The 15,762-nt window shown below is 27.4% G+C and overlaps 1 protein-coding gene across 2 annotated transcripts in view; it reads left to right on the top strand.

Annotated features, from left to right (window-relative positions):
• The window catches only part of LOC119675359, a 24,323-nt gene extending 9,764 nt beyond the window's left edge, over positions 1-14,559 (top strand). The window contains exons 1-3 of one of the 2 annotated variants that reach the window (XM_038086555.1): positions 5,766-5,941; positions 9,103-11,046; positions 13,576-14,559. In XM_038086555.1, the coding sequence (XP_037942483.1) occupies positions 5,837-5,941; positions 9,103-11,046; positions 13,576-14,253 (2,727 nt within the window). In that variant the 5' untranslated portion in view covers positions 5,766-5,836 and the 3' untranslated portion in view covers positions 14,254-14,559. Of the gene's footprint in view, positions 1-5,765; positions 5,942-9,102; positions 11,047-13,575 lie in introns of those variants that run through there. The other variant, XM_038086556.1, reaches the window with a different exon arrangement.
• The last annotated feature ends 1,203 nt before the right edge of the window (positions 14,560-15,762 follow it).

Here is a 15,762-nt window from a genome sequence, read left to right on the forward strand (position 1 = left end):
GATAGATTCTACCTCCTCTTCAACTTGACAACTCCTGCATAATCCACTTGTTGGAGTAAGATTTTATTATACATAGCCCGTTGATGTTATCAGCCTATAAAGTGAGCCCAACAGTACATTTTTAGAATCTGTTGATAGTTGATAGATTATCATATCACTTTTCTTACAACAAAACTGGAAATTTTGCTTTCTAACAAAATCTCTAAGACAGAAGGTGATCATTATTACTGAGCGCTGAAGCGGTATGCATATAATATATGTCTTATAGAACACTGGTTTTAGATATAAATTTTTATAATTTGCAAACGTTGCTTAGGTGGGCAGAAGTCTATCTATTCTTAAATATTCATTCCATTCTTAATAATTGTTAAATATTGTGTAATTCATTTGTCAAATTTGTAAAGAAAGTTGTCTTTAGATAGGTGCTGCCATTAAGTATTTCTAGTGTTTTTTTTTGTTTGTTATGCTACAATTCAATAGATCATCGTCAATTGCTTACTTATAATTGTATTGTTATTCTCAGCTAAAAAATGTTATTTTTCATCTCAATTCTTCTCATTTTAATATTTTTTTCGAAGTTAGTCTGTTCTATTTGAGATTGTCGTCTAATAGCAGTAGCTGCAGGGGTTTGTACATGTACAAGCCAATATGCGAGACGTACTGTCGGATTTTTGTTGTTTACAAACAAGTATATAGAATACATTATCTAAACTTATGATGATCATGCAAATATAATGTATATAAACTGTTTCAATTTATATTAATTGTTGCAGTTATCAGCCTTTGAACTTGGCACAGTTTGGTTTTAACCAGTTTTAATTATAAAAATCTCTGAATTAATTTATTTTGTATTTGTTTATTGTTTCGAATTGAACTCAGACTCAGATGCTTTTTTTTATTATGTATTTAATAAATAAGCACACTACATTGTAGTGAGTTTTAAGTGTTTTTTTTTTTATGAAGAGGTGAATATTATGAAATCATACATTTTTGATAAAGAATGACTAAGATTAACGAAGATATAGATAGTTGTAGTCATTTAAGTAGATTTTATTTACTATTTTCATCAAGTTTATGAAATTTTGTTACTATGTGCAAATAAAAGAACTATATTTTTATATTTCCATTTTTGTTTTTAATTTTATTTTGTTGTTGCTGTAATTAAAACAAAAACTCAGAAATATTGCTGTCTTTTGTTTAAAATTATTACAAGTGAAAAAAAAATTGTCTGTATTATCTTATACGAGTATTTTTGTCGATATATAATTAAACGACTTTAAATAATTGTTTATGCATTACCTTATTTACAAAAGTAGTATTTTTATATTTTGTTTATTATGTTATTTAGTATTAAGTAATCAAAACATTCACAAAAACGATGTGTGTGTTTTATAAAAATATGAGGAAGCGCATTTTTGATCGAATTTCAAAATATTTTGTTTATTTTGCAAATATAAATAAATACTTAATCGAATGTTTATTTCTTTTATCAAAAACGAAATTCATAACACTTTTAGTAAAGTAATACTTAAGTAAAATTTTACCCATATCCGTTTAAGTATTGTAAGTAACTTATATAATTTATAATTTAAAAATGACGTATTTTTGAATTTATTTTCTAGTTTTTCTATAATTTTTTTTTAATTTTTGCAAACTAGCAAAATATAATTTCTCAATTTCAGTAGTAAGTGAAAAATAGTTGTAAGTTTATTACTTCTTCTTCATTGGTAGTTTCACCAAAATCGAGTTGTGGCATGACATATAGATGGGGTAAAGTTACATGGATTATAAAGACGAACACATGGGTTAGGTAGGATGTGAATAAGTAATGGTAGTGTGAGAGAGGAGGAGATTAATTAGGAGCAAGATGGATTAGGGACTGGATGGGAGATAAATGGAAGTTAACCAGGACTAACGCACCGAAACTTGGCCACTTTTATGCGACATATCCAAAGATCGGTTGAGTTCAAGCTTGTGTGTGCGTTGAGGCTCCAAAACCCTCTGCTGTACAGTTCCTTTTGCGAGTGCTGAACGGCATTTGATCGTCCAACTCGACAAGTAGGTCCGGGTCGTAGACCCAAGCATGACGTTTTATATACTGCTTACGTGAATATAATCCTTGATGCATATTTGACATACTTCAACCATGTAGCGGAATGGGCATGCACCTTGGAGCAACTAAACTTCAACGTGCATACGATGAGATCTCTTACTCTATGATTTGATAAGTTATAATAAGCTATTCACACGAAACAAATGAATGCCCATTAAACCTTTATTTTGCCTAAGTTGTTAGTGTTTTACATGTATTAATATTTTTCAAATTGCCATTGCAGAAAGAGATTTTGGATTTTTTTATGATCTAAAGACAAGCAATATCGCTTAGTTCATAAAAAAATTATCTGTTTAAATATTAACATATTTTCTCAAACTATTTATAAGTGATTAAATCAAAACCAAGTTTAAATAAAGAAAAAAAATAAACTAAGCGATATAGCACAAGATCAAACCGAATGATGGTCTATATCTAGTATTTTGCTTTTATAATACCTACATTTATCACTACAATCTTTCAAGAATGAAGAAATGAGAGAAAAAATCCTTCTCTTCTATGCGACACTATTTAACGCTGATCCTCTGTGGATGTCTACATTAGATGTAGCGTTAAATTCGTAAATCTTAAATTCTTATATTACAATTTACCATTTCTTCTAAATGAATTTCAATATCTCGGAATTAGATTTCGTTTCCGATTTAGATTTTATTTTTATTATTATATTATTTTGAATTTTAATTGTCATAATTAGGAATTTTAAAATACGTATCATAAGATGCAATATTTTTATGTTATTTATAACACGTCTTAAGATTGATTATTATATTTTCAATTAGTAAAAACAAATGGTGGATGTTTACGAAATTTTTAGCTGATAAATTAGCAATTGTAATTGTCATAAATTAAATGATTTTTTTTTTAAATTTATAAACAAAGCTTATCGATTTGCTATAAATAAGCCTTGTCAACTTGTAGGTTTTATTTGTTTTGAAATCTATTTTAGGTTCAAATTTAAAAATAATATTCCTAATTTTTACAAATTTACACTGCAATCATCAGTGCAAAAATTATTTCACATATAAGTTAAAAAAAATTTTATTTTCATTACTTTTAAATTATCGTATAAGTGTTAAAATTTGCTTTAAGATTTTTATTGAATTATATAGAAAATCTTACTTACAATTTTAGGGTTGTTGAGGCAACCTCTCTGTGGACACTTCTTAAGAATCATAAAAATCATTTAGAAATTATTGATATATAATTAAGGAAATTTTTGTAAAATTTTTTTTTTGATTTATTTTTCTTCTTCACTTTATTATAAAACTTGTTTAAATAAAAAAATTAACTTCTAAGTAAATTTTTTATATAAAAAATATTGCGCTATTTTTAAATAAAAGAACCCTAGTCTTTCGCACAAGTTGATTCTTATTCGATTTAATTTGATTTTTTTTTAAATTAACTTTGCTTAAATTCATTCAATTTAAACGATTTAATTTTCTTAACGAAAATTAAAATGTGTGAAATTTGTCGTGTGATCGTGTGATGTATTAATAATGTTGATCATTTGATTGCTTAATTAAATGTTGCTCATACCACAGGACAATCATTTACTCAATACGTGTTTATAATTTAAATAGCTTATGAATTTTATTTATTTTTATGTTATTATTTTAACTTACAAATAAATGTTTATTTTAAAGCAATCATATTTCTCATGTCTGTAGTATTTTCAGTATTGTTTATTTGAATATATAATATATATTAATATTATATAGACATATTAAATTTATATTTTAAATAAATTCTTTGTTTTTTTTTTAATAGAAGATATTTAGCATAAATATTTTGCATATAAACTTAATTTAATATTTATGAAATCAGAATTTCTATAGTACTTATAAAATAAAATAATTTTTTATTTTATAATAATTTGTATAATATTATAAAATTAAATACAGTCAAACTTCCATAACTCGAACTAAAACGAGTGCAAGAGGTTTTTAGAGAGCAAACTACATACAATTCTGCTTGTTTAACTTGAACTTCAATAATGCGAACTTCCCTATTGTCACAAGTCAATAGAAATATGGGAAAGTGCATTTTATTATTCGGATTTTTGTTTTAAGCACGACCAAATGTTTTCCTTTTTCCAAACCAAATGTTTATTTTTTTCTTTATTATGTTGCCAAAGAAAATGCCAGTCGCTGACAAACTGTACTCAAACGATAGCGCACTGCTTTTAAAGGCTGCATTTAGTCAATTTCCTACATACGACGAATAGGACGACATTCCTTTAATTTTCTTGAATAACACTGATGAAGACCGTAAATGAATGTACAAGTAAAGTAAATAAAATAACTTCCAATGTTACTCTTAACCATTATATTCTATTGAGCTTGACAATGAAATTTGTAAATCAAGCTTTCCTATATTATTGAGTATTATTGCGTACCGGTTGGGAACCACTGTTCTATGTTATCATATTTATACTTAAAATTCTAATATACGTAAAGTACATTGCATATTGTATTTAGTAACACAAGCAGAAAAAAAAATTGTGATCACATTTGCTAATTATAATTAATGGATGTCTTCGTTAATTTAATTTGTATCATATATAATTTTCCTACCGTAAATAGTAAAAAGTAAAAACAAAACAAAACAAAATCAAAAAACAAAACCAACAAAAGATAGCACAATAAAATATTTTTTACACTCTCAAACTTCAGTGTGCAGTGTTGTTCTTAATAGTAAAACAAAAGCCGCTCTCATTTTTATTATTTTAATTAATACCAAACACAAAAAAGTTCGATACTCTCTCCATAATTTTGTCTATGTTTTTCTCTGGTCTTATGGCTGGCTGAGCGCACGTAAATGAAAGCAAACACTTGACATTGCGCCCGTTTCTTCAATTTTGCTACCATTTAATTTACACTGCTGTGTTTGCTCTAAAAGCTTGTAAAAAAAACTCTCTTCTGCCAATTCAATAATTTTTTGTTATTACTTTTTGTTATAATCTTTTTGCTCTGATTTACCGGTGCTAACAAATAAACTCATGCTTGCATACACGTAAAAAAGATCGTGTCATCCCTGTTAATGAGAGCGAGGTGGGAGAAATAACAAAAGCAACAAAAATAACAAAAACAACAAGAACACAAAACAGATACGCGAATACATTCTTTAAGGCAAAAATTTGTATATAATTTGACTTGCGGCTAGGAAAATAATTTTACTAGTGATTTTGTTTTCGCAAGGAAAACAACGAGCGGAAAAATTCAAACAAAAATACAGGCGATTTAACAAAATTTCGCAATCAATCAGTTTTTTAATTTATTTAAGTACGAGTAAAAGATAAGAAACTTATTTAAGCGTACCTTAATGCCTTTAAGTATTTGTTTTGAAAAAACATTTTTCATATTTTTGCAATGCGGTGAAATAAATTTAATAACATTTGCTGCATATATTGTGATAGTGTACGCTTCAAAAATAATGTGCCAAAGAACCTGAAAAAAATTTACACTTTTATATATTAAAACGGTAAAGCTAAATTGAATTTAATTAAAGTGTATCAAGTGATTTCCGCTTGACATGAATAATAAATCAAAATTTATTAGAAATTAAGTAAATTGTATCAAATCAAAATAAAGTTAAAAGTGCTTTGAAAGTATTCAAAAATGAAAAGACAATAGAAGCTTAATTATTTAAAATAATAAGTTTTTTTTTGAACCCAAGAACTATAAGAAATTTGTTTAAAAAAATTGCATAACTAAGGGGCGCTGAATGCTGCTTCAAACTTGGTTTAAAATACTCAATAATAAACAAAAGAAAAACAATTCCATTTTACAATTCCAAAAAATGACACCAAGGATAATTACATACTTTTTGGTAGGTTAATTTTTATACTTTATATTATTTTTAAAATTATGTAACAATAAATTTTTATATTCAAGAGTAAATCTTTCAATGACGTAATAATAAATGTAGAAAATTATAATTTATTTCATATAAAAGTAGTTATGTATTATTAAAAGATAGATAGGAATCTTATTTTTAATTAAACTAGTTTACATATGGTAAACTAGGCTTTTTATGTACTTCACATATCACAATAATATATTTTCAAAAAAAAAAATTCCAACAAGTTTTACAGTGCAATTTGGTCAAAAAAAAAAAAAATTTTAAACTGTGTATTCGTAGCTGTACCAAAAACATACTGTACCTACATACTATACTGTACATAAATCTTTTTTTTTTGACAATTGATAGCAACTCTGCGTTTTTGACAGTAAAAATGGCTTCCTTGAAGGCAATTTTTTTTTGCGAAAGAATGTCATAAAAAAAATTAAAAATTAATTAATTTGTGGTTATTGATTTTGTAAAAAAGGTGCATAATCATTCTAAGTAAAAATTCTTTTCTTTATTTTTTTTTATTTTACTTTCATTTTCGAAAACTCGTGAAATCAAGTTAAAATAATTCTACCATGCTGATCATTCTGGTAAGGCAGACTAAAAATATAGGAAGCCTGGTCGGAGCGTCTTGCAACCAAATGCAAAGCTCAATTAAACAGAACCTAAAGCATTTTACTTTTAAACCCCATAGGCGGATATGATAGCTTAGTGTGAAATTTACAAAAAAACTATAAAACAAAACTGGAGACATTCTCCTTTTATTCCACTTCGTCCGCTATGGACTAAGTGTTTCATTCAATGATACAAATAATGAATGTTTTGTTTAATGTACTAATTATTTATTTCACTATTTATAACGATTTTTTTTTATTATTTTTGTTTTTCAATTATTTTTGAATATTTTTTGCAACATCTGAAATTAATAAAAATCCTTTAATATTAAATTTTACATATTCTCAATAAATTTTAAAATTAATATTGCATATTTTTTGCGATATCTGACTGCATATTTAGTAATAACACATAAAAAAGTTTTTTACATATTTGGGTTTTAGTCATACCTAAGTAATTATAATTTATAAATTATATATAAATTATAATTTATATTTTAGTGCGATACGTTAGTAGCTTGTCTTTCTTCGATGGAATGGTTAACGAAATAGCCTTTTAGTAATCGTTATTATGTGAGAAGTATTTGCCATATTAATATTAAAGACAAGTTTTATAACAAGTCATGTTATTAATAATATTTTTAATAAATAACTAACAAAATTATAAAAGAAGTTTAATTCAAAATGGAAACTTTCTTAATTCATCATAGAAAAATAAAATATTATTATGAGTATAAATAAATTTTTTTGTTATTGGTTTTACTTTGAGAACTTCTTGAATATCTTTTTACATGTGGAGTGATTGCAATGCAATTTGGTTACTCATACGCCACATGGACCATTTCTCAAAAAGCACAAGAATCAAGCTGCTGTTTTTTCATAAAAGTTTTCACTTCTTTTAAATGCAGAAATATATTGACAGATAAAAGTTCTTTTCAACTCAACTGAATTGGTTAAATTTTAAAATGGTATAAAATTAAAATTATATAAAATTATAAAAATGTTATAAATTAAATGAAATTATATACCAAATAAATAACAAATTTATTTTATTAAACCTTATTAAATATAGAATATATATGAATAAAAATCTAAAATACATACTGCATACATAAAATTAAACATATAATATTTTATAATATAAAATCAGTGTGTGAAATGAAATGTATAATAATATAAATTAATTAAATAATTATTTTTATGTTAGAAGTTTTTATATATCATTTCTGCATGTAATTAAAAATATATATAAGAAACATAAAAAGAAATATAGATATTATGAAAATAGTTTCTTTCGTCATAGTTGACTTTAAAAATCGTACTTTAAAACAAATAATTATTAATTATTATATTGAACTTAAAAATATTTCTTGAAGTTCAGCAGCATAATTGCTTATTAATAAAAGTCATTGTGTGATGAGTCAACATTGCGTATGATAAATAATTTTCATTATAATTAATGCAGTTATTTATCAATAATTAAAGTTTTAATTTCTCGCATTGTATTTTTGTATTTTCCACGCAATATTGAAAATAGTATCAGTAAATGACGAAGCAAATTGAAATGTTGTACTGTCAATAATTTCGTAAAATTCTAATGTATCTCAATTATCGATATACTCTACTACATTACTCATAATATGCAATTAAAAGAAAATAAATTAATCCATTTTATATGAAAAAAAAATTATAGTAAAAAAAATTAGAAACAATTTGTATTTACTACAAATTGAAAAGACCTAAGACAATTTGGTATTTCGAAAATTTATTTTTATGTGTTTTACTGCGGCTGTTAATTACCTTAACTAATTACTACAATGAAAATACTACGTCAGCTTGTACTTAACTTTAATTTATTATTAAATATTATTATTTATTTTCATATTTCAATTTTATTGCAAAGTAAGCCAAGAGTTCAATGCTAGACGTATTTGTCTGAAATCGTAATTATAAAAGATAAGTTGATGTTGCCTTAAGACAATTTGAGATTTTAGATTTGTTTATTATATTATTCATTTATCGACTATGTTGTAGAATATTAAAAATATTATTTTAAATTATATATTTTTTAAAATATCCAAAAATAAAATTCTTACAAAATATCAGTATCAATAATCGCAAATACTATACATAATTAGGATAACCATATACCTTGTGTTATGCGCCATGTACCATATATATTATATGTTTTTGAAAAACTATATATAATACCTTACAGTATTTTTAATTCGTTTGTTGATACAATATAGGTATTTACCCATATCTTGACATTTTCAACTTTTACCTATAAAAACCAAAAATCGATATTTGAATAGGAATTGTTTTACTATAAAACTATTTCAAAAATATTATTCGATTTATTATATGATATTTAAAAAAAATTTTTTTATGTTATTCAATTTACATATAAAAATTATTGTAAATTATATACTCCATGTATATAATAATTTGTAATATAGTATAAATTATTATAAATATTCCTCAAATATTTAATAAATTTAATAAAATGTGTTTATCTTCTTTCAGTGCGGCATGCGCCATCCCAATACTGGTCTAAGTGAAGGCGACTTGAGTCGTCTGACTGGTTCATCTTCATCATCAGCATCTTCAGTGAGTAGTAGTTCATCATCATCATCTTCATCTGAGGAAAATACGCCTGCACATAAAGATAGCAGCACAACGGAAAAATTACATCATAAGCTTCAAGAACTTCACGAACAACAGCTTCATCAATCACAAACAAGTCCTGAAAAAATATCAACAGCACTTTCAACACATAATCTTAATAATAATAACAATAAGAATTCACTTAACACACAACAGCAACAAATTTTGACATCAACACGTTTTAGTTCTACATATTTACCAGAAATTATTAATCCATCAGAATGGCAAAAATCGCGAAAGCGCAAGGAACGCCTTGACAGCACATCCTCGGCAACACAGGATCGCAAGTTACAGCGTTCAAACAGTGAGGAACTTCTACCACCAGACCTCAATAAATCCATCGATGCAGATAATATTGATAAAACTGCAGACGGTGATGTTGGCAGAAATTTAACTATAAAAAAATCGACTGACGTAATACGTCGTGTGTCTTCAGAAGATTTTAAAAAGTCGCCATATGTAGTACAAGAAATTGAACCGAAAGATAACAAAACAACACAAGAGAATAGCAAAGTTGGCAATGAAAATGATGCTTCACTGGCTAATCGCCAGAAAATTCAACAACAACAACAACAACAGCAACAACAAGGCAATGAAGCACTACCACCAAACTATACAGATAAGTGGGGAGTTAGTGGTCCTACGAAGGATATGACACGCCGTTCACGGTATGAGACTAGCCCAGCACGCTCACATCGTCACTCACCCATGCGCGCTACTAGTGGAAATGGTAATGGCAATGGCAATGGCAGTGCCAATGGTAAACATCGCGATAGCGATGATAGCGAATGTGAGCATGAAAGACGTCGCAGTAGCGAACGTTTCTGCAAGACACGCGCACCACCCGGTCGCAAAGCAGCTGGTGTAACTAAGAAGAGTAGCGGCATGACAGGAAACAATGTCATCAAATATATGCCAGCAAAGAGAAACGATGAGAATGTTTACAAATATGATCTCTCCGCCTTGAAATACGAACGTCGCGGTTTTGTCAGCAAGAAAGTCAGTGCAAATACTACACCAACAGCTGAAAAACCCAGTGGTAACGATCACAATGACAATAACTTAATTGATTTCCACAAACACGCAAAGGCTAATACGCCAATTTCACCAACACCCTCTTCCACTGGTGGCAGTAGCGATGATAATAGCAGTTGTACTGTTATTCCAAGCACTAAGACGGTCACTGCTACTAAGCTACCAGTTTTTTCTGAACAAGAAGTATTACCTTGGGAACGTTCAGTACCTGATGATCAAGCACCAGTATTAAGCCGACGTTATGCAGCTGTACATCACTATCCCCACAACGCAGACAACATTGATACAGCAGCTACATTGGCAAAGGTAATGCCTTATCCACAGCAACACAAGCAACAGAGTGCCGCACACCTCTATGCAGGCGATATGGATGATATGGAACCGATTGATACTTTTCGAGCTTTCACTTCGTTGGGAAATGTGCGTACACGCGATGTCATCCAACAGGTATTGCCGGTTATGAGAGCTTTTCAATCACCTGAAGAACGTCTTAAGCAAATCAATAAACGTATGACTGCACTTAAAAAGAAATTAACACAATTAGAGGAAGCTTTTGAGGCACGCTCGGGTTATAGACCTTCGCAGGCGGAACGTCTTAATGACAAGTATATGAAAAACATTTTAGCTGAGCTGAGTAAATTGCGCAAAGAGAGGCAAGAGCTGAAGAACGATGCAGCTAGTTGTGCGCTGGGCTTGAAAGTAAGCGGTGGCATGGATGCTACCAAAAAGTTGGAGAAAATGAAATTGACGCTACAAGAAATTGAACAGGTGAGTCATTAAAGTGTTAAATATCCGCACCATTGCCATGATTTTTAATATAGACTATATTATCTGAACAGGATTAGAACGAGTAGAAATTATTTTTGCTATAAGAAAATGTGGGTAGTGGGCTTCTGTTAAATGTATTTTTATAGTTACACTCATACAACATGTTGACCCATTGATTGTTGTGCACTTCTTTGTTTATTATTTTAAAATGTATGGATTCATTAAATGTAAATAATTTTTTTATATACAAAAAACAATTTGTACGTGTACGTGTACTTCAGTCACGTGCGCCAATTTACTGCCCCCAAAAAACAAAAAAAAAACAAAAACAGAATATCATCGTATTGTGTTCTCGTACACAGTATAGTTCCGCACTATAAATGTATATAGATACTATGTCTGATTCAAGCAATGTGGCACTACAAACGCGTCAGTAAAGAAGTATGTTTCATAAGATGATACATAGGTCTTATATTTTAAAGGAAGAAAATTATTTTAAATTTTAAATTAATTTTTGAAATATTTGAGGTATGACAATTTTTTGTGTATATTTTTTTGGTGGTTTGCCAGAAATTATTTTTAAAAAATAATTTATACATATTTTACTTATTTATTTGTTTACTGTTTATTTACATTGCGTATGTTTATATTTAAATGAAAATAAATTTATGTGGTTTTATGCATATAAAGACATTCATGAAATTATTTTTAAGTCATAAAATCTTTTTGGTGTTGTTTTGCACTTCAAAAACTTTTACATACGATTAATATTGTTAAGATATTTTTGGTTTTTATATAAGATCGCAGCGAGCGTGTATCTTACACGAAATTTGTCAAGGTTAAATTAAAGAATGCATTTATTTACTCAACTGTTTGTAAAAATTTCTTAAGTTGCAAAAGTTGCAATCTTCCTATTGATTCATAAAGTTCAGTTCCGTTGCCAAAAAAATTGCAACACAAAACACAAAATATTTATTAATAAATATATATTCGTACATAGCAGAAGTTTTTGCCATCTGTTAATAATAAATAATATTGTATATATGTGAACTGATATTTTTCAAAAGTTATGAACACTACTTAAAAATTGTACGATACGATTTCCACTTATATATATTCGTATGAAGATAGTAGATATTTTTAGGCTAGGTAAATATTATGTTATTTTATTAAGAGCATAATCACATATTTTAATTAAAAATATTATATGAAGTTTCATTGAAAACCCCATTATCTCCCTCTCTCTCTCTCTCTCTCTCTCTCTCTGTTGTCTGTTCTCTTGACTTTATTTGCTCGCCTGACACGCTCATCATTTATGCTATCTGAAGCTGAAGTGTATTTTTATAGACCACAAAAATTATATTAGTTTATAATACTATTTTAATTCTTTATATGATTAATAACTTTGTTTACATTGTGTTTATTTTGTCAGACAATAAAAAGTTTATATTAATTAAATAACGAGTTGTTGACTGCTATTATAGTCGCAAAAAATGACCAAAATGTCACAGTCTCACGGCAACTAAAATTAGCGATTCGCCGGAATAGTATTGCCTCAATAGAGCCAAATTTAGTTAAAAATCTTTTTTATTGTTGTACTTTTGGTTGTTGTTGCTCTTTTCAGTACAAAAAAATATTCACACATTTTAATTTAATTAGATTTTACAAACAGTTAAGCTGCAATATATACATTTTTAAATTAAATATATTAATTAGTTGTTCCGTAAATTAGAGTCAATTAAATAAAGTCACGCTGTAAGAATAAATTTCAATGGTTTTTTATTAAATTTTTTAATTATTAAGTAATTTTTAATATCTCTACTATAGAGATAGAGCTTATTTTCATATAAATTTCTCGATCAAAATTTTAAAATACATGTGCCGGGAACTGTAGTAGTTCTGATTTAGTTTTGATAGTAGTTCTGATAGTCAGCCGGCTTAAAACAATATCATTATTATTTATGAAGACTATTATAGGCTATGACAAGAAATCCATATTAAAAAAGGGTATAGTTAGTAACTTCCCTATATATTGACAAAAAAAATAGTAGTAATAATTTTCTATTTTAATATGGGAGTCGAATAATAAATTAGCACTTAATTTTATATAAAAACAATTTATGAAAAGACCAGTTTTATATTTACTTTCGTTATGAGAATTGTTTAAAACAGATTTTTTGTTTAATTTTATATATTAAATTAAAAAAGACCAATAAATCAAAAAATATATAAAGGACAGAGCCCTCAGAATGGTTACAGATTCCTCGAGGAGGTATGCATATCTGAGGTCAATTATTGCTTAGTGTAATGAAGTAATAAACAATAATCCAGTCAAGGCGTAGAAAGGGGTTATGAAGAAACCTCGCAGTTAATAGAGTGTAAAAGTGCTCAAGTGCACTGACTCAACTAGGCTCAACATAATAATAATAAAAAGACCAATAAATAAAAAAATTAATTTAATATTAAAAATAATTATATAATATATATTTACAACAACTAATAATGATTTTTTTTAATTTCTCTTTTTAGAATCTTAGTGATAAACAACATGATGCTAATCGCTCCAACGTACTTGACGAACTAACACCAGATCAATTATTAGCTGAAAAATCGGCTGTACAGCATGGCCTACTCTATTTTGAATCCCTATACGGGCGCCCTAATTCCAAAGACGAACGTGATGTTGCGCGAGCCATATACGATCGCTATCGTCAAATAAAACGTATGGTTTCACGCAGTGTTATGCTGTCGGGTTGCTCAAGTGGTGGCGTACATGAGCTACCCACTATATTGGAGCATGAAGCTATGGTCTTTGAATCAACAATATCTCAACAGTATTCTTCAAACAACAGCACTGAAACAACTAACTCACCCAGCGATTCGGCAGCACCAACTACAGCTGCCTCTTCCGACGACTCAACAACCACCACCACCTCTACCCAACAAACTGCAGCCGCAGACGCCAATGAAAATATTGGTCAACTAAGCATTGATCAACTGTGGGAACATTTGGAGAAGGCACGCGAAGACAAGAAGATGCTTAAACGCACCATACGAGATTACGAGACAGTATTTGAAGAGCAAAATGGTCGTAAAATGCTAAAAAATGATCGCCGTAACATCGAAGAAACTTATGCACAGTATAAAGAGAAGAAAGCCAAAACACGCCTACTACAGGCGCTAATTAAAAAGCAACTCACTCATTGAAAATGCATAAAAACAACGAGTAGAAAGAAGTACAATGTTAGACGATGGCATATTGCTACTGTGTTTTCTCCATTAAGCTTTTGTATGTATTTATGAGTATAAATACTAAAGCTTTGGCAGTTTGTGTCTATACGAAGAAAGGCTTTTTGTAAAATACTTTTTGGCATAAGCTCACACTGATAGTCTAAAGTATTACAAGCGAATAACTGCAACATAAAGTTTTATACCAGTTTGAAAGTTCCGCTGGAAAGCTTTTGATTCTGAACTTTTATTAAAAGTTTTATGAATGAATTTTGTCTTCACTTCCTTGCACTGAACTGGAAATTATACAATTATTTTCTTGTTAAAATTACACAAGAACGACACAAAATCTTAAATAATAAAATATAAAATGTTAACTTTATACTTTATACTTTATACTTTATAATGAATAATTTAAAATTTATGTATGTATGTGCTTTAAAAATTCTGTTTTATTATTGCATTAATTTTTTATTATTAATTTTTTGTTTTAAAAAATTTTATGCCAAGTTATTACATATTATATATAAAACCATATATAAACTTATATATATATTTCATTGTTATAGAATAATGTTATAAATTATTTATTATATCATACCATTTTTACATTATATTTCATTTATACACGTAGCCATAGAAGAAGTGTATAAAAACGAGCTGTGTTAATTTTTATAAATTAGTTTTTAAGTTTCTAAAAATTCTTTAAGTTTAAGCTAATATAGATGAAATTATATTAAACAGCATAAAGACAAAATAATCTTAAACAATAAAGTATCCATTATATATAATACATTAATTATATATATGCAAATGTTTAAAAAACGATATATACATTATAAAAACAAAACAAATAAAATTTAAAAATACTTGAAGTACTTATTTTTATTTTTCTAAACTGAATTTGAATAAAAAATGACAAATATAGCGAATACAAATACATGTTTTGATACACATATATATATTAAATATTATATATCTATTTCCTTCAATTTATTTCTACGTACTTAACTGATATTAAGAAGTGAATGCAGTTTTTGTGTGTGTAATATAAATTTTTGGTACTCAACTGCAAATATATTTAAAATGATATAATGATAAAACAACACAATATTTTATTACATATATATAAAATATAAATTATAAATAATTGTTTAATTATAGTTGTTCGCAAAATAATTTATAATAAGTACTTTCAGAAAATGCTTGTTGCTTACTTAAAGAATTTTTGGAAATTTATAAATGAAATTTGGTAGAATTTTAAAAATGCACTTTTCTGCATATATTCCAAATTTATGCAAAATAGTTCAATCATTTAATATTTTTTAAATTTTTTTTATTAATTTCATTTTTGTTTATGTGTTTAGATTATTTTTTGTTGTTTCCGTTTTTTTTATAAATTCTGTGATAGTTTGAAAAACCTTTGTTTTTACTTTAAATCTCTTCTCCGTACTGTTCGTTTAAAGTTTTATTAATTTTTTATGTTTT

The sequence above is a fragment of the Teleopsis dalmanni genome, chromosome 2 (assembly GCF_002237135.1).
Source record: "Teleopsis dalmanni isolate 2A chromosome 2, ASM223713v2, whole genome shotgun sequence".
NCBI classification, from domain to species: Eukaryota; Metazoa; Arthropoda; class Insecta; order Diptera; family Diopsidae; genus Teleopsis; species Teleopsis dalmanni.